We start from the raw sequence: 20,265 nt of genomic DNA, 5'->3' as shown, positions 1-20,265 counted from the left end.
AATGATTGCCATCATCGTTGTTATTTTGAGGTCACCTCAAACAAGCATCAGGTCATCTCAACGTGTGTGTGTGGCCTATGCCACACACACACACCTATGAGAGAGAGAGAGAGAGAGAGAGAGAGAGAGAGACGAGTCTTTATGAGTCCATTATCTCCAGTGAGACCCTTGTTAACTCACCACAGGAGTGTGAGATCATCATCATCATCATATGTACAGGTACACCACAGGGGGCTGTCATGTACAGTATGCAAAGCAATACGCTTCTTAGACCATGCACACAGTGGGAGCCACACTCCACACGGGGTCCTTGAGGAGTTGGGTGTGTGTCCCAGCCAGGTGAAACTAATTAGACAGTTCTACTGCGTAACCTGCGTTCCCTGCTATTTCATCCATGTGACGGTGCTGCTTAATACGCTAATCCCGCTATTTGTTGTCTCCACCAGGCCGAAGGCATGGTGAGAGAGTATGTTTTGCACTCCGTCCGTGTGTGTGTGTGTCCGTGTGTCCTTCCGTCCGTCCGTTACCAGCTAATCTCCGGCACCGTTAACCCGGTCGATGCCAAACTTTGCACACACACTCCCTAGATGCCAACGATGAACCTCTGCCCCGCATTTTCCAGAACGGCCTGTTATAGCGCCACCATGAGGCAGCTTTTCACATTTGTTACCTAAAACTGCACCGATCTGCGTGAAACGTTGCATGCACACTCCCTAGAGGCCAAGGACAAACCTTTGACCTGCATTTTCCGCATCTGCCTTTTATAGCGCCACCAGGAGGCCGACTTTTGTAAAACACATTTTTGGATATTACTCCTCCAGATTCTGTCCAAAAATCTCACAAATCGTTACACAGTATCTCTATGGTCATGTGCTCAAGTCGGATCTGTCCCATATTTCATATTCTACCCTAATTGGCTATAATTGCCTTTCACAGTTTGCAAGATTGCCCCGTTTTGAACAAAAGCCTCAAATCATGAACACAGCATGCAATTTACGTGACATCTTTCACACATTTTCTTACTAGGCTGAGGAATATATCCCACCCTTTTCACATTGGCCAGTTATAGCGCCACCAACAGGTTGATTTTTGCAAAACAGGTTGATTGGAACAAAATGCCTCAAATCATCCAATTGCCATACAAGGCAAACATGTTTATATTACTACTAAACATTTTGCCAAACATCTCACACAGTCCTATCCTCCTGGTGGAGACCTGTGCCCAGAAGGGCACTTTTTCTAGTTTAATGTGTTTTCAATTCGCCGTTTTTTTATAATTAAAAAGAAAGAGCGGATTTGTCGCGGACCTGGTCACGAGGCCGTTGCGTTATGACGACAAAACCGGAAATCTAGCCATGCTCTGGGCTGCTAGGGCTTCTGGGAGAATGAGTTCAATGCAAGTGAACGGGGGTTTGTTTGAACTACAACATGCTGTGCAGGGTGGTTCCGTTTCGTATCGTATAGGCGGCATGTTTTTCTCTTCAACAACAAACCAAACCATGGGACTATTTTTGGGATTTTCGTGAATCAAAGCTGCAAATACTTTGGCGTTATGCTCCAAAGGTAATGGATCGATCCCGGCAGCCTAGGTGGTCTGATTATATTAATCTAAAGCCCTTAAAGTTAAACAGTATAATTTCACTGATATTTTCATTGACTTGAGGATAGATAGTACAGAGAGGCTGCATGATGACATGATGCATATTATGTTATTATGTTATCTGATTAAGATATCTCTGCTGTCGGGAGGAAACCTCATAACTCCAAAATGTTCATTTTTCAGGAAATGAAAAATATAAATTTTCCAGGAAATGAAAAATATACATTTTTCAGGAAATGAAAAATATACATTTTTCAGTATATTTTTCAGGAAATGAAAAATATACATTTTTCAGGAAATAAAGAAAACCTTATATTTTTAAAACAAAGCAATACAGCCTCATCAAAGTTGGTGTTGTAACTTTATATATTGTGTGTGTGTGTGTGTGTGTGGGGGGGGGGGGGGGGGGGGGTTGAGTTTGGTGCTTTAGCAGACATTTTGAGGGTCCAATGGAGTTGAGAGGTTTTGTCCAAAGCACTTTTTACTACTTTCCATTGGTGCAATAGCACTGATTTATGACAAAAAAAAATCAAAAACCTCAAAAATGGAGTTATGAGGTTTCCTCCCGACAGCAACGATACGTTATTCCTCCACTATAAAAATGAGGCACAGCAATTTGGCTCAAACCACACCATAGAATATTATAAAGAACTTGAAATGTCACATTACCGATATTACCGATTACCGGTATGGATGTCTTCCATACCTCTGAGGGCGGCAGTGGCTCAGGGGTAGAGTGGCTGGATGGTAACCGCAAGGTTCCCAGTTCGAACCCGGGCTCCCTCAGAGTTGGTGTCGAAGTGTCCTTGAGCAAGACACTGAACCCCTAATTGCTCCTGGTGTGCTGGTTGGTGCCTTGCATGGTTTCCGCCGCCATCGGTGTGTGAATGTGTGTGTGAATGGGTGAATAATATGTAAAGCGCCTTGGATAAAAGTGCTATATAAATGCACCATTTACCATTTACTCTACCAAAGTGTGGTTGTGCTTTACAAACCTCATCGGTATAAGAGACTGGACAAGTTAAGTTTTTTTTAATGTTAAATGCTTGAATGCTCTGCCTATTGTAAAAAAGCTCATATCCATTTACAGTTGTGATTTGTGTAATTTGCTGGCTTTCTGATTGCACAATTGGCATGATAATTAGTTTTTGCATTTTGAGTTTTACCAGTATGCGGTAATGAAGTCATTTGTTTTATGGACGTGCAGGAAATGATTTAGTGTCTTGTGTGTGCAGGCAGGGCACCGCACCGCCCCGCCCCGCACCGCACCTCACCGCACCGCACCGCACCTCACCGCACCGCACCTCACCGCACCGCACCTCACCGCACCGCCCCGCACCGCACCGCACCTCACCGCCCCGCACCGCACCTCACCGCACCGCACCGCACCTCACCGCCCCGCACCGCACCTCACCGCACCGCACCGCACCTCACCGCACCGCACCGCACCTCACCGCACCGCACCGCACCTCACCGCACCGCACCTCACCGCACCGCCCCGCACCGCACCGCACCTCACCGCCCCGCACCGCACCTCACCGCACCGCACCGCACCTCACCGCCCCGCACCGCACCGCACCTCACCGCACCGCACCGCCCCGCACCGCACCTCACCGCACCGCACCGCACCGCACCGCCCCGCACCGCACCTCACCTCACCTCACCGCACCGCACCGCCCCGCACCGCACCGCACCGCCCCGCCCCGCACCGCCCCGTCATGCATGAGGTGTCGAGACACTTCAATAAAATACTAACCCATTTAGGCCTGACGTCGAAATAAAAAAAAATGTTCTCTCTGAAAGAATATATATTCAAAGATTTGTGCCGCATTTTCACGATTTTTCAAAAATAGCAGACCTACAAGCTCGTAGCGCGCCACCCTGGGTGCATTTTCGCATTTTTAATTCACTAATAAATTCATTATTAATTTATAATTTCTTAAATTGGAAAAGGGCTTCGTTAAGACCTCCATTATTATGGTCAATGCCTGTGTGAAAAGTGGGATCGATTGGTGCAGGCGGTGAGGAGATACGGCGGTGTTTCTGACAGACAGACAGACACACATTCAGACAGACAGACAGACCGACATTGACTGAATTATAGTATGATGATGATGATGATAAGCAATAGAAATAAGGTCCTGGGGACAATTGGTTATACAACGTATAAGACTGCACACTGTATAAGTGTATCATTATAAACTCATTGTTATACACGCATTGCATCTCGATTTTAAATTAAAATGCTACATCTACAGTCCATGTTATGTTATGTGTCTATTTTAGCGTGCTGAGCGTTGTGAGCTTTCTGACACTGACACTGACACTCTGACACTTATTTCAGACATGCTCTAGTATGTGAAGAGTCTGCCCATTAACCCATTTTGGATAAAACAAAGTTTTCCTCCTCTAGAGTTTGCGCGATGGCAGGCTCTCAGTCAAATCTGGTCACATACATGAAATGTAAAATTTGTTTAAATATATATAAAACATTAAATTATACACGTCATTATTATAATATTATAGTATTTATTTACGTATTTGCTTACATACATGTACTTTATGCATGTGAAAAAGCTAATTAATTAAGAAAGATTTCATGCCTGGGATCTTGTGTGTTAATTGCGTTGGGCATGAGGAGAGAAGGCGGTGATAATTGAGGTGACTAATAGACAAATAAGACCGGGGATTTGTTCCTGAAATTGATGTTAACCTGGACGACAGCGGACCGCTGCTACAGGCTGCAATTAAAACCTAGTCTGTGAAGAGACAACTAAACTAACAACACATGCCTCTGGGAACAATCCCGATGCCATGGTTGCTTGATTGAATTGTATAAAGGTTTACATGCTGCGTGGAGAATAGAGACCAAGCCCTTGTATCACTTTATCTCGTACGCACGCACGCACGCACGCACGCACGCACGCACGCACGCACGCACGCACGCACGCACGCACGCACGCACGCACGCACGCACGCACGCACGCACGCACGCACGCACGCACGCACGCACGCACGCACATGGCGGCCGTGGCTCAGGAGGTAGAGCAGGTCGTCCAATGATCCATGGGTCAAGCGGTTCGAATCCCGGCTCCTCCTGTCTGCATGTCGAAGTGTCCTTGGGCAAGACACTGAACCCCAAATTGCAGGTTGGTACCTTGCATGGCTTCTGCCGCAATCGGTGTATGAATGGGTGAATGTAATGCACAATCTATGTAAAGCGCCTTGGATAAAGGCGCTATATAAATGCACCATTTACCACGCACGCACGCACGCGCATGCCATTTTGGTGGGTGTGTGTTGTGTGACTGCGTTTCCTCCTAAGTAGTTCTTTATTACTATGAATTAATGCACCATATGGGTCATAATAAGGTGTAATAGATGTTTTTGTTGTTGATGGCAAGGCGGCGGTGCAGGGTGGGCTATTTTGTGCTTAATTACACTGTACGGAGTATACGCTGTGTACCAGACTGTACGGAGTATACGCTGTGTACCAGACTGTACGGAGTATACGCTGTGTGCCAGACGATGGCAAACAGAATAATTAGATGTCACAGCATTGGGAGAATCCTGTGTTGCTGTGTTGTAACGTGAACACAGAACATTCCTTAGTGGTAATTCATTCCTTAGTGGTAAATGGTGCATTTGTTAATGGTAAATGGTGCATTTATATAGCGCCTTTATCCAAGGCGCTTTACATAGATTGTGTATTACATTCACCCATTCACACACACATTCATACACACCGACGGCGGCATAAACCATGCAAGGCACCAACCTGCACATCAGGAGCAATTAGGGGTTCAGTGTCTTGCTCAAGGACACTTCGACACTAACTCTGGGGGAGCCCGGGTTCGAACTGGCAACCTTGCGGTTCCCATCCAGCCACTGAGGTATGCCAGTGTTTGGTTGGTTGGTATACGGTTGTGTTTGTGTGATGTGAACTAAAAGTTACTTTGAGTTCCATGTCAGCTTATCTATAATTAAAGCAATAATGCTACTGCAGCTGGTTATTGGTTTTTGTAGTGATCCCGGGGGTCAAATGACTTCTCTGCATTTGACCCATCCATATTAGAGCAGCGTGCGGCCGCACGGGGAGCACAGGGAGCAGTTGGAGGTTAAGTGTACTGCTCAGGGACACTTCAACACCACGCTGGAGGAGCCGGGGGTCAAACCAGGGACCATGGGGTCCCCCGACGTCTCTTCCTAAACAAAGCAATAGCCTCTCTCCGTAGTGCAGCTAACGGATCAATGCTGTTGAGAGCTCTCAGCAATAACGTTGGAACTCAGCTGGCCCATGCTGCTGCAGTATAGCTGTTTTGTTACTGTAATGGGAATCCTTATAGGTTGTATTCCCTGCCGGCCAACCTCGGCTAGAGTTGACGCCGGGGAATGAGATACCATTTAACATTTTCCTTCCCTTTCCTGGGACCCTTGGACATCATCATAAGTGGGCACAGGGTGGGGAGTCTGCAGAGACTCGCATGTCTGAAGTAAAATGAGACAGAAGTAGCATGTGCTTAAATTCATATTTAGAATTTTTTTCAGATTTATGAGATGATGGATGATGATGGTCATGGAAGGGAAACCTTCTTGAAATGGGCAGATAATCAACTTCAAAATCTTAAAAAAAACGGTCAAAATGACCTCTCAGACATGCTAGTGCTAGTACAGTGGTTTTTCAATCTTTTTTCATATCAAGGCCCACTATTCATTTGGCATTTGAGCCACGGACGGACCACCATTTGATGAAGCAATAAAGCCACAAGAGGTCTCAGGTTACAGTGGATTTTATAATGGGTGAGATGCGTGGTGAGCGCGAGTGTCTCCAGCCCTCTCACCCATTATAAAATCCACTGTAAACTGGGGCCTCGCATGGCTTATTGCTTTTCTAAAACATATAGCAATGAATATTAACCTCAAAACTATTAAATTCACAAAAGTATAGCTACACGTTTTTTAGTCAGCCAGTGTGACGGGGGAATAGGAGGCGCTTGATGTCTTTACGAGGTCGCCCGGAGCAACACATTCACAGTCATATGAGGTGCTTAGACGCCCGCACAGCGTGGGCTTGTAAGGCCATCAAGTGCTCCCCTTCCCCAGTGCAGCTACAGAGCTGCGGGATCAGCTGGGAATGATAGAAAGTGATGAAAAATGATGAAAGGTGTGGATTATCGGTGAGATTTACGGTCACATGGCGGTAACCAGCCAATCAGAATCAAGTATTGGGACTAACCGTTTTAGAATGAGATTTATAGCATTGCAGACCCAAAACTAAAGAAAGATTTTGATGCTGTATTGAGAAAACAGGCAAACGTTGATCGAAATACAAAATATTTGACATTCTCTAATTGTGTAGACTTCTTGTAAATTAATTAAGTCATGCAGATGTTCAACAATAATTGAACGGGTCCATTTGGTTTCATTTCAAGAACCATTGTCATTAATTTTGTATTGGAATGCATATCTGAAAGTGCTCTAGCCTCTGATCGAAGTAGTCATTCTTATACAGTACATTGATCCAACGCTGAACGATGATGCTTGACATAATGCCGCTGTCTCTGTTATGGGAACAGAACATCTAGTCTTTTAATCAGAAGTTCAAATCACAAGCATTATGTTGACGACTTCAACATTTGTAGATAAGCACGCTATTTCTCTATTATGACAGATTACAATTTAGGCATTTAGCACATAGCAGACGCTCTTAATCCAGAGTAATTTACATTAAGCAAGAACAAAAAAAGCAACATTATATACATAATTACAGTAGTTGACGTTAAGCAGTGCGTAATGCTAATGGATGTACAATATACACTACACAGTACTGTTGCTTTCCATTCAAAACAGGGACTCAGCAGACAAGGGGTGTGTGTGTGTGTGTGTGTGTGTGTGTGTGTGTGTGTGTGTGTGTGTGTGTGTGTGTGTGTGTGTGTGTGTGTGTGTGTGTGTGTGTGTGTGTGTGTGTGTGTGTGTGTGTGTGTGTGTGTGTGTGTGTGTGTGTGTGTGTGTGTCCGCGCGCCCGGCAACCAGAATATTGAGACGACGCCCCGGGAATCGAACCCGGGTCTCCCGTGTGGAAAGCCAACATCTTTAACCACGAGCATACAGGGGAATTCCCCTTTATGCCGGGAGCGATATTAAGCTTTTGGACATCAGGGAGAGGCTCTGAGCCCTGAGGTGGGGGTGGGTGGGGGGGGGTCCTGGAGCCTGATTGGCTCTGACTAATGACAGTGAGCCTGCTGTGCAGCATCACACGGCCAACTTGCTGGAGTCACAACACAGTCCCTGCGTGTGTGATGGGTGAGCGGCCTAACAGACCGGCTCCTTCTCCATATGGTCCACGGCATGGCGGCCTCCGCATCAGCATACAAACAGCTGGGAGCAGTTATAGAACTTCATCATTCAAGGGTTTATACTGCCAAGTGCCAAGGCTGCACAGTATACTGTTGCTGCTTGACCACACGTGGCACCGTGCCAGTTGTGTTGTCCTCCTCTGGGTATCAGCACTGTGCCAGTTGTGTTGTCCTCCACTGGGTATCAGCACTGTGCCAGTTGTGTTGTCCTCCTCCTCTGGGTATCAGCACTGTGCCAGTTGTGTTGTCCTCCTCCTCTGGGTATCAGCACTGTGCCAGTTGTGTCCTCCTCCTCTGGGTATCAGCACCATGCCAGTTGTGTTGTCCTCCTCTGGGTATCAGCACTGTGCCAGTTGTGTTGTCCTCCTCTGGGTATCAGCACCATGCCAGTTGTGTTGTCCTCCACTGGGTATCAGCACTGTGCCAGTTGTGTTGTCCTCCTCCTCTGGGTATCAGCACTGTGCCAGTTGTGTTGTCCTCCTCCTCTGGGTATCAGCACTGTGCCAGTTGTGTTGTCCTCCTCTGGGTATCAGCACTGTGCCAGTTGTGTTGTCCTCCTCCTCTGGGTATCAGCACTGTGCCAGTTGTGTTGTCCTCCTCTGGGTATCAGCACTGTGCCAGTTGTGTTGTCCTCCTCCTCTGGGTATCAGCACTGTGCCAGTTGTGTTGTCCTCCTCTGGGTATCAGCACTGTGCCAGTTGTGTTGTCCTCCTCTGGGTATCAGCACTGTGCCAGTTGTGTCCTCCTCCTCTGGGTATCAGCACTGTGCCAGTTTTGTTGTCCTCCTCTGGGTATCAGCACTGTGCCAGTTGTGTTGCTCTCCTCTGGGTATCAGCACTGTGCCAGTTGTGTCCTCCTCCTCTGGGTATCAGCACTGTGCCAGTTGTGTTGTCCTCCTCTGGGTATCAGCACTGTGCCAGTTGTGTTGTCCTCCTCTGGGTATCAGCACTGTGCCAGTTGTGTTGTCCTCCTCCTCTGGGTATCAGCACCGTGCCAGTTGTGTTGTCCTCCTCTGGGTATCAGCACTGTGCCAGTTGTGTTGTCCTCCTCTGGGTATCAGCACTGTGCCAGTTGTGTTGTCCTCCTCTGGGTATCAGCACTGTGCCAGTTGTGTTGTCCTCCTCCTCTGGGTATCAGCACTGTGCCAGTTGTGTTGTCCTCCTCTGGGTATCAGCACTGTGCCAGTTGTGTTGTCCTCCTCCTCTGGGTATCAGCACCGTGCCAGTTGTGTTGTCCTCCTCTGGGTATCAGCACTGTGCCAGTTGTGTTGTCCTCCTCTGGGTATCAGCACCGTGCCAGTTGTGTTGTCCTCCTCTGGGTATCAGCACTGTGCCAGTTGTGTTGTCCTCCTCTGGGTATCAGCACCGTGCCAGTTGTGTTGTCCTCCTCTGGGTATCAGCACCGTGCCAGTTGTGTTGTCCTCCTCCTCTGGGTATCAGCACTGTGCCAGTTGTGTCCTCCTCCTCTGGGTATCAGCACTGTGCCAGTTGTGTCCTCCTCCTCTGGGTATCAGCACCGTGCCAGTTGTGTTGTCCTCCTCTGGGTATCAGCACTGTGCCAGTTGTGTTGTCCTCCTCCTCTGGGTATCAGCACTGTGCCAGTTGTGTTGTCCTCCTCTGGGTATCAGCACTGTGCCAGTTGTGTTGTCCTCCTCCTCTGGGTATCAGCACCGTGCCAGTTGTGTTGTCCTCCTCTGGGTATCAGCACTGTGCCAGTTGTGTTGTCCTCCTCTGGGTATCAGCACCGTGCCAGTTGTGTTGTCCTCCTCTGGGTATCAGCACTGTGCCAGTTGTGTTGTCCTCCTCTGGGTATCAGCACTGTGCCAGTTGTGTTGTCCTCCTCTGGGTATCAGCACTGTGCCAGTTGTGTTGTCCTCCTCTGGGTATCAGCACTGTGCCAGTTGTGTTGTCCTCCTCTGGGTATCAGCACTGTGCCAGTTGTGTTGTCCTCCTCTGGGTATCAGCACCATGCCAGTTGTGTTGTCCTCCTCTGGGTATCAGCACTGTGCCAGTTGTGTTGTCCTCCTCCTCTGGGTATCAGCACTGTGCCAGTTGTGTTGTCCTCCTCTGGGTATCAGCACCGTGCCAGTTGTGTTGTCCTCCTCTGGGTATCAGCACTGTGCCAGTTGTGTTGTCCTCCTCCTCTGGGTATCAGCACTGTGCCAGTTGTGTTGTCCTCCTCTGGGTATCAGCACTGTGCCAGTTGTGTTGTCCTCCTCTGGGTATCAGCACTGTGCCAGTTGTGTTGTCCTCCTCTGGGTATCAGCACCATGCCAGTTGTGTTGTCCTCCTCTGGGTATCAGCACTGTGCCAGTTGTGTTGTCCTCCTCTGGGTATCAGCACCATGCCAGTTGTGTTGTCCTCCTCTGGGTATCAGCACCGTGCCAGTTGTGTTGTCCTCCTCTGGGTATCAGCACCGTGCCAGTTGTGTTGTCCTCCTCCTCTGGGTATCAGCACTGTGCCAGTTGTGTTGTCCTCCACTGGGTATCAGCACCGTGCCAGTTGTGTTGTCCTCCTCTGGGTATCAGCACTGTGCCAGTTGTGTTGTCCTCCACTGGGTATCAGCACTGTGCCAGTTGTGTTGTCCTCCTCCTCTGGGTATCAGCACTGTGCCAGTTGTGTTGTCCTCCTCTGGGTATCAGCACTGTGCCAGTTGTGTTGTCCTCCTCCTCTGGGTATCAGCACCGTGCCAGTTGTGTTGTCCTCCTCTGGGTATCAGCACTGTGCCAGTTGTGTTGTCCTCCTCCTCTGGGTATCAGCACCGTGCCAGTTGTGTTGTCCTCCTCTGGGTATCAGCACCGTGCCAGTTGTGTTGTCCTCCTCTGGGTATCAGCACTGTGCCAGTTGTGTTGTCCTCCTCTGGGTATCAGCACCGTGCCAGTTGTGTTGTCCTCCTCCTCTGGGTATCAGCACCGTGCCAGTTGTGTTGTCCTCCTCTGGGTATCAGCACTGTGCCAGTTGTGTTGTCCTCCTCTGGGTATCAGCACCGTGCCAGTTGTGTTGTCCTCCTCTGGGTATCAGCACTGTGCCAGTTGTGTTGTCCTCCTCTGGGTATCAGCACTGTGCCAGTTGTGTTGTCCTCCTCTGGGTATCAGCACTGTGCCAGTTGTGTTGTCCTCCTCTGGGTATCAGCACCATGCCAGTTGTGTTGTCCTCCTCTGGGTATCAGCACTGTGCCAGTTGTGTTGTCCTCCTCCTCTGGGTATCAGCACTGTGCCAGTTGTGTTGTCCTCCTCTGGGTATCAGCACCGTGCCAGTTGTGTTGTCCTCCTCTGGGTATCAGCACTGTGCCAGTTGTGTTGTCCTCCTCCTCTGGGTATCAGCACTGTGCCAGTTGTGTTGTCCTCCTCTGGGTATCAGCACTGTGCCAGTTGTGTTGTCCTCCTCTGGGTATCAGCACTGTGCCAGTTGTGTTGTCCTCCTCTGGGTATCAGCACCATGCCAGTTGTGTTGTCCTCCTCTGGGTATCAGCACTGTGCCAGTTGTGTTGTCCTCCTCTGGGTATCAGCACTGTGCCAGTTGTGTTGTCCTCCTCTGGGTATCAGCACTGTGCCAGTTGTGTTGTCCTCCTCTGGGTATCAGCACTGTGCCAGTTGTGTTGTCCTCCTCTGGGTATCAGCACTGTGCCAGTTGTGTTGTCCTCCTCTGGGTATCAGCACTGTGCCAGTTGTGTTGTCCTCCTCTGGGTATCAGCACCGTGCCAGTTGTGTTGCTCTACTCTGGGTATCAGCACCGTGCCAGTTGTGTTGTCCTTCTCTGGGTATCAGCACTGTGCCAGTTGTGTTGTCCTCCTCTGTGTATCAGCACTGTGCCAGTTGTGTTGTCCTCCTCTGGGTATCAGCACTGTGCCAGTTGTGTTGTCCTCCTCCTCTGGGTATCAGCACCGTGCCAGTTGTGTTGTCCTCCTCTGGGTATCAGCACTGTGCCAGTTGTGTTGTCCTCTTCTGGGTATCAGCACTGTGCCAGTTGTGTTGTCCTCCTCTGGGTATCAGCACTGTGCCAGTTGTGTTGTCCTCCTCCTCTGGGTATCAGCACTGTGCCAGTTGTGTTGTCCTCCTCTGGGTATCAGCACCGTGCCAGTTGTGTTGTCCTCCTCTGGGTATCAGCACCGTGCCAGTTGTGTTGTCCTCCTCTGGGTATCAGCACTGTGCCAGTTGTGTTGTCCTCCTCTGGGTATCAGCACCGTGCCAGTTGTGTTGTCCTCCACTGGGTATCAGCACCGTGCCAGTTGTGTTGTCCTCCTCTGGGTATCAGCACCGTGCCAGTTGTGTTGTCCTCCTCTGGGTATCAGCACTGTGCCAGTTGTGTTGTCCTCCTCTGGGTATCAGCACCGTGCCAGTTGTGTTGTCCTCCTCTGGGTATCAGCACCGTGCCAGTTGTGTTGTCCTCCTCTGGGTATCAGCACCGTGCCAGTTGTGTTGTCCTCCACTGGGTATCAGCACCGTGCCAGTTGTGTTGTCCTCCTCTGGGTATCAGCACCGTGCCAGTTGTGTTGTCCTCCACTGGGTATCAGCACCGTGCCAGTTGTGTTGTCCTCCTCTGGGTATCAGCACCGTGCCAGTTGTGTTGTCCTCCTCTGGGTATCAGCACCATGCCAGTTGTGTTGTCCTCCTCTGGGTATCAGCACCGTGCCAGTTGTGTTGTCCTCCTCTGGGTATCAGCACCGTGCCAGTTGTGTTGTCCTCCTCTGGGTATCAGCACTGTGCCAGTTGTGTTGTCCTCCTCCTCTGGGTATCAGCACCGTGCCAGTTGTGTTGCTCTCCACTGGGTATCATCTCTCAGTTCAGTTTCAGTTTATTTGTATCTATAGTGCAACATCACCCCAAGGGGTCTTTGTGCACTCTGTCACACAATAACAAGCATAATACGATGTGTCAATACACATGGATGACATAAGTACCATACGATAGGACACAGTTAAAAATGTGTTCAGAGAATCTATTAAAATAGCATATAGGGTTTTGAAACCACGGGTTAGAGCACGGTGAATATTGTGATTTCAGTGAAACTAGGGGGAACCATAATACAGGGAGAAAAGATGGGTTTTAAGTCTAGATTTAAAAATGTCTAGTGAGTTCAGTTGGCATCTCTAACTGTTTGTGGGACAGCATTCCAGAGACAGGGGGCACGATGTGTGAATGCTCTGCCCCCAACCCTTATTTTATTGTGGTATGTGACTGTGAGTTTTATTTTATTGTGGTATGTGACTGTGAGTTTTATTTTATTGTGGTATGTGACTGTGAGTTTTATTTTATTGTGGTATGTGACTGTGAGTTTTATTTTATTGTGGTATGTGACTGTGAGTTTTATTTTATTGTGGTATGTGACTGTGAGTTTTCCAGTATCTTGGGAGCGTAGAGGTCGTGGGGGGATGTATGGATGTGTAGTCTCTGGGAGCGTAGAGGTCGTGGGGGGATGTATGGATGTGTAGTCTCTGGGAGCGTAGAGGTCGTGGGGGGATGTATGGATGTGTAGTCTCTGGTGTGTGTCTGTAGAGGTCGTGGGGGGATGTATGGATGTGTAGTCTCTGGTGTGTGTCTGTGAAAGCCCCGATAGTTATGCTTAGTTGTGTGCTATTTTCACTTGATGTTTGTTCATGAGCTAAACACTGAAATTAATATAAAAATGACATACAAAATGTCTTTCTCTCTACTGTAGTGTGTGTGTGTGTGTGTGTGTGTGTGTGTGTGTGTGTGTGTGTGTGTGTGTGTGTGTGTGTGTGTGTGTGTGTGTGTGTGTGTGTGTGTGTGTGTGTGTGTGTGTGTGTGTGTGTGTGTGTGTGTGTGTCAATTATGTCATTAATATGTCCCTGTTCAGAACCACTCAACATCTCTTGTCTCATGTCTCTCTTTCTCACCACAGGTGGAGCGAGAGATTGCCATCCTGAAACTCATAGAACATCCCCACGTCTTGAAGCTGCATGATGTCTATGAAAATAAGAAGTACCTGTAAGTCATGAGTTACTCTATCCAAAGAGCTTAGAACCTGCTATTACTCTATCCAAAGAGCTTAGAACCTGCTATTACTCTATCCAAAGAGCTTAGAACCTGCTATTACTCTATCCAAAGAGCTTAGAACCTGCTATTACTCTATCCAAAGAGCTTAGAACCTGCTATTACTCTATCCAAAGAGCTTAGAACCTGCTATTACTCTATCCAAAGAGCTTAGAACCTGCTATTACTCTATCCAAAGAGCTTAGAACCTGCTATTACTCTATCCAAAGAGCTTAGAACCTGCTATTACTCTATCCAAAGAGCTTAGAACCTGCTATTACTCTATCCAAAGAGCTTAGAACCTGCTATTACTCTATCCAAAGAGCTTAGAACCTGCTATTACTCTATCCAAAGAGCTTAGAACCTGCTATTACTCTATCCAAAGAGCTTAGAACCTGCTATTACTCTATCCAAAGAGCTTAGAACCTGCTATTACTCTATCCAAAGAGCTTAGAACCTGCTATTACTCTATCCAAAGAGCTTAGAACCTGCTATTACTCTATCCAAAGAGTAGAACCTGCTATTACTCTATCCAAAGAGCTTAGAACCTGCTATTACTCTATCCAAAGAGCTTAGAACCTGCTATTACTCTATCCAAAGAGCTTAGAACCTGCTATTACTCTATCCAAAGAGCTTAGAACCTGCTATTACTCTATCCAAAGAGCTTAGAACCTGCTATTACTCTATCCAAAGAGCTTAGAACCTGCTATTACTCTATCCAAAGAGCTTAGAACCTGCTATTACTCTATCCAAAGAGCTTAGAACCTGCTATTACTCTATCCAAAGAGCTTAGAACCTGCTATTACTCTATCCAAAGAGCTTAGAACCTGCTATTTTACTCTATCCAAAGAGCTTAGAACCTGCTATTTCCTCTGCGTGTCCAGACTCCAAAGAGAGTCTACTGAGGTTGCTGTTTGAATGCTTTACTTAAGCAATATTACACGAGAGGGATGGTTTAACGTCATTAATGCAATTTCGGAACTCGCCCTGCGGTCTCGTTCCTGCAGCATCGCAGGAGTGCATTATTGACGTTAAACCACCCCCTCGAGTGTAATATTGCAATTATACAACAGTTACCCTTAAAACTAAGAAAATCGCAGGCCACAAATGTCCCAAGAAACTAGCTAGCCTAGCCACCGAGTTTGCTGCGCTCTGGGAGAAGTTGATTAGGCTGTTTCAACCAATCAGATTGCTCGAAACGACCTGTGAAAAAATTACAGGTTACCTGAATTACTAAGGTGAAGTCTGTTATGATTATTTTCTCATATAAAATGTATTTCCGATGGAGCCAGAGGCTAAAGTAAGTCATGAAATAACACACAGCGAGGAAACAAGCAGCAATCTCGTGTCAAATCCGGAGTATAGGAAAGTTACAGAGTGCTGCTTTTATAAAACTAGACCTGTACGTGTCTGTCAACTACCGGCCTACTTGGGAACGATGCAACGTGGGAACCTAATAATACCCGTTGTCAACTTGCCATAGCACCCATGTTAACTGTCTGTCTGTGTCCCACATGGAGATCTCTGTATCTGTCTGTCTGCCTGTGTGTGAAGAGTGCAAACCGACTGTGAAAAGTGGAATGGTTAAGTAATCAATTGGCAGGTGTGGGGTTGCCATGGCAATCAATTGGCTGAGGCAGAGGCTGGAAATTGCACAGGTGAGGGGTCTGATTAGGCCCACTGGCAGAGCCTGACCAGAGCCTTTTGTGGTGGTTCTGGAGAACCGTGGGTCCGACCGACTCGAGGCCGGGCACTGCACTCCCTGCGGGGGTGTGGAACGCGTGTGTCGAATTTGAAGTCGGTGGGGCAGACGGTTCACGAGTTACGTGCATTACAAACATACACACACGCAGACACACACACACACACACACACACACACACACACACACACACACACACACACACACACACACACACACACACACACACACACACACACACACACACGCACACACACAGATGTGGCACATTTATAGTAGGATAAGTTTTTGAGCAGAGGGGACCTGTACAAGTGATCACATAGTCAAAAGCATGTTTTTACGCCATATTTTAACAATTCAACACACATTTAGTGGTAACACTACAAATGAAAAGGTCTCAACTGTTTACATATCGTCCTCACCACAGTGTCCTCACCACAGTGTTTACATATCGTCCTCACCACAGTGTCTACATATCGTCCTCACCACAGTGTTTACATATCGTCCTCACCACAGTGTTTACATATCGTCCTCACCACAGTGTCCGCAACACACTGACAACCATGTAGAACTGTTTACATATCGTCCTCACCACAGTGTTTACATATCGTCCTCACCACAGTGTTTACATATCGTCCTCACCACAGTGTTTACATATCGTCCTCACCACAGTGTTTACATATCGTCCTCACCACAGTGTTTACATATCGTCCTCACCACAGTGTTTACATATCGTCCTCACCACAGTGTTTACATATCGTCCTCACCACAGTGTCTACATATCGTCCTCACCACAGTGTTTACATATCGTCCTCACCACAGTGTTTACATATCGTCCTCACCACAGTGTTTACATATCGTCCTCACCACAGTGTTTACATATCGTCCTCACCACAGTGTTTACATATCGTCCTCACCACAGTGTTTACATATCGTCCTCACCACAGTGTTTACATATCGTCCTCACCACAGTGTTTACATATCGTCCTCACCACAGTGTTTACATACCGTCCTCACCACACTGTTTACATATCGTCCTCACCACAGTGTCCGCAACACACTGACAACCATGTAGAACTGTTTACATATCGTCCTCACCACAGTGTTTACATATCGTCCTCACCACAGTGTTTACATATCGTCCTCACCACAGTGTTTACATATCGTCCTCACCACAGTGTTTACATATCGTCCTCACCACAGTGTTTACATATCGTCCTCACCACAGTGTTTACATATCGTCCTCACCACAGTGTTTACATATCGTCCTCACCACAGTGTTTACATATCGTCCTCACCACAGTGTTTACATACCGTCCTCACCACAGTGTTTACATATCGTCCTCACCACAGTGTTTACATATCGTCCTCACCACAGTGTTTACATATCGTCCTCACCACAGTGTTTACATATCGTCCTCACCACAGTGTTTACATATCGTCCTCACCACAGTGTTTACATATCGTCCTCACCACAGTGTTTACATATCGTCCTCACCACAGTGTTTACATATCGTCCTCACCACAGTGTTTACATATCGTCCTCACCACAGTGTCTACATATCGTCCTCACCACAGTGTTTACATATCGTCCTCACCACAGTGTCCTCACCACAGTGTTTACATATCGTCCTCACCACAGTGTTTACATATCGTCCTCACCACAGTGTCCTCACCACAGTGTTTACATATCGTCCTCACCACAGTGTTTACATATCGTCCTCACCACAGTGTTTACATATCGTCCTCACCACAGTGTTTACATATCGTCCTCACCACAGTGTTTACATATCGTCCTCACCACAGTGTTTACATATCGTCCTCACCACAGTGTTTACATATCGTCCTCACCACAGTGTTTACATATCGTCCTCACCACAGTGTTTACATATCGTCCTCACCACAGTGTTTACATATCGTCCTCACCACAGTGTTTACATATCGTCCTCACCACAGTGTTTACATATCGTCCTCACCACAGTGTTTACATACCGTCCTCACCACAGTGTTTACATATCGTCCTCACCACAGTGTTTACATATCGTCCTCACCACAGTGTTTACATATCGTCCTCACCACAGTGTTTACATATCGTCCTCACCACAGTGTTTACATATCGTCCTCACCACAGTGTTTACATATCGTCCTCACCACAGTGTTTACATATCGTCCTCACCACAGTGTTTACATACCGTCCTCACCACAGTGTTTACATATCGTCCTCACCACAGTGTTTACATATCGTCCTCACCACAGTGTTTACATATCGTCCTCACCACAGTGTTTACATATCGTCCTCACCACAGTGTTTACATATCGTCCTCACCACAGTGTTTACATATCGTCCTCACCACAGTGTTTACATATCGTCCTCACCACAGTGTTTACATATCGTCCTCACCACAGTGTTTACATATCGTCCTCACCACAGTGTCTACATATCGTCCTCACCACAGTGTTTACATATCGTCCTCACCACAGTGTTTACATATCGTCCTCACCACAGTGTCCTCACCACAGTGTTTACATATCGTCCTCACCACAGTGTTTACATATCGTCCTCACCACAGTGTCTGGTTGTCAGTGTCCGCAACACACTGACAACCATGTAGAACAATTAGAGATGCAGTCGTGGACTCGTGGTTTGTTGTTACACCACAGAGTCATCATCTCTTTGCTGGGAACTTGATCATAGCATGTAATGTTTCATTCCTGAGTCCCTTCCTCCCTAGCATGGAGCTTTAATGTATAGCCATGTTTTATTGTGTTCATTAATCCACGCAGTAGCCCGTGCCCCAGTGGCACAGCTTAATGTGCTGTTCAATAATTGATCAAGGCACTGCCGCCGACGCGCGGAGAGCGGGAATTTGTTTTCCTAATATTGCAACGAAGGGGGAGTGGGGGCGAAGCGGAATATACCACACTCACAAATCATATGCGAAACGCGGCTCTAATTTAAATAGCTCTGACAGGTAAACGCTTGAGCAGACCCCTTAATCTGCGAATAAATCAGGAAGTGGGGAAAGGGGAAGACGAGGGGGTGGAAATCCAGAAAAGTCAGTTTGCCTTTAAAGCCATGGGATCAGTGCTGTCTGCAAGACGAATGGATTGGGTAGATGGAGGCAAGCTTTTTGACCACGGGTAGCCTATACTGCAGGCATATATATATATATATATATATATAATACACCATGGTCGTTTTCTCTATGAACTGGAATGATCAAAACCTGCAACGCCTACAGTTAATGCCCTGCAGAAGCGGACGGAGAGATACATTCATCCATTTTGTCTTGGGAACGATTCTACACATGTCTTCAAAATCCTGACAGTTTTCTGAAAACCTCTATGTTTCTATGTCAGTGGTTCTCAAACATTTTCATGTCAAGGACCCCCAAGATTATCTGTAATTGGCCGCCGACCCCCAACTGAAGATATGTTGTTCCAGGGACCCACCCTCCCCCAGAAGCAAAGATTTGAGTTAACAACTTTGGCTCTGAAAGAATATATATATTCAAAGATTTGCGCCACATTTTCACGATTTTTCAAAAATAGCAGACCTACAAGCTCGTAGCGCGCCACTCGGTGGCGCGCTATGAGCTTGTAGATCTGCTATTTTTCAATGGCTAAAGTATAACATAATGCTTAAAACACCAAAAGGGGTTCCCGCCCAGAATGGGTTAATCTAATGTTATCTGTGTTTAAATGTTTTCCCAAATTCACTTGTATGTATCCTTTACTTCAATGTCTGAGAACACTGGGGAAGATCAAGTGGCTTTATTCTGGTTTGGAAAAGTGTAATATCAGCAGATTAATTGTTGTACTATGGCATAGTTAGTAAACATTTAAAAAGGGGGAAAAAGTCAAATGAATGAAATGATTAAGCAAGGGAATATATATACAATAAATGAATACAATTATTTAACAAGGGTTCATTGCTTAATCATTGATTGATTAAATCCCTCTGCTCCGTGTCGGGATTTAATCACCCTCTCAGGGTTTGTTTCTCAACAATGACCAGCAGGAAGTATTGATCAAACGGAATACATGTTTGGTTCCTGCATTGTCCTCCTCGCTTCAAATGTTTTCACAGACATTCTTGAGAGCAACGTTTAGCTGCCTGTAAATCTGTTTCTCGTGGCTGCCGTGTTGGATACGGTACAAAACCAAGGAGCGCGGCAGGTGCTCTGAGCCTTTGATTAGACAAAAATAACGGTCTGCTATTGAGCTTATCCAGCAGTGTTGTTTTCGTCGACTAAAGCTAAGATGAAAAATGTTCGTCGACTACCTTTTTCCACTGACGGAAACTAAATGGAAACTACATGAAAACTAAGCCATGATGACTAAAACTAAGACTAAATATACTGACAATTTTGTCAACAGCTAAAAACTAGACTAAAATGTTAGGAAGGGACTAGTGGACAAGAGATCCACTATAAGTAATTTTACAATTGGTTGCATGCTGAAAATAGCAGATCTACGGCTGGAAGTGGGAAAAAAAGTCTACGACGGCATCAAGGCCCGCCAAAATACATTTTGTTCGACTAAATCAACTGTAGATTTAGTCGACTAAAATCTCATGAAAACTAGACTAACACTAAAACATTCCAGGTGACTA

General features: G+C 46.9%; 1 protein-coding gene across 4 annotated transcripts in view; it reads left to right on the top strand.

Annotated features, from left to right (window-relative positions):
• Positions 1-20,265, top strand: part of brsk2b (BR serine/threonine kinase 2b) — a 141,518-nt gene that overhangs the window by 75,607 nt on the left and 45,646 nt on the right. For all 4 annotated transcript variants that reach the window (XM_079497559.1, XM_079497560.1, XM_079497558.1 and 1 more), the window contains exon 3: positions 13,818-13,903. In XM_079497559.1, coding sequence (XP_079353685.1) covers positions 13,818-13,903 — 86 coding nt within the window. The remainder of the gene's footprint in view (positions 1-13,817; positions 13,904-20,265) is intronic.

Source organism: Electrona antarctica (genome assembly GCF_951216825.1).
Source record: "Electrona antarctica genome assembly, chromosome: 3".
Lineage (NCBI taxonomy): Eukaryota > Metazoa > Chordata > Actinopteri > Myctophiformes > Myctophidae > Electrona > Electrona antarctica.
Note: the sequence above shows the minus strand (reverse complement) of the source record. Positions and strands in the feature narration are given on the sequence as shown.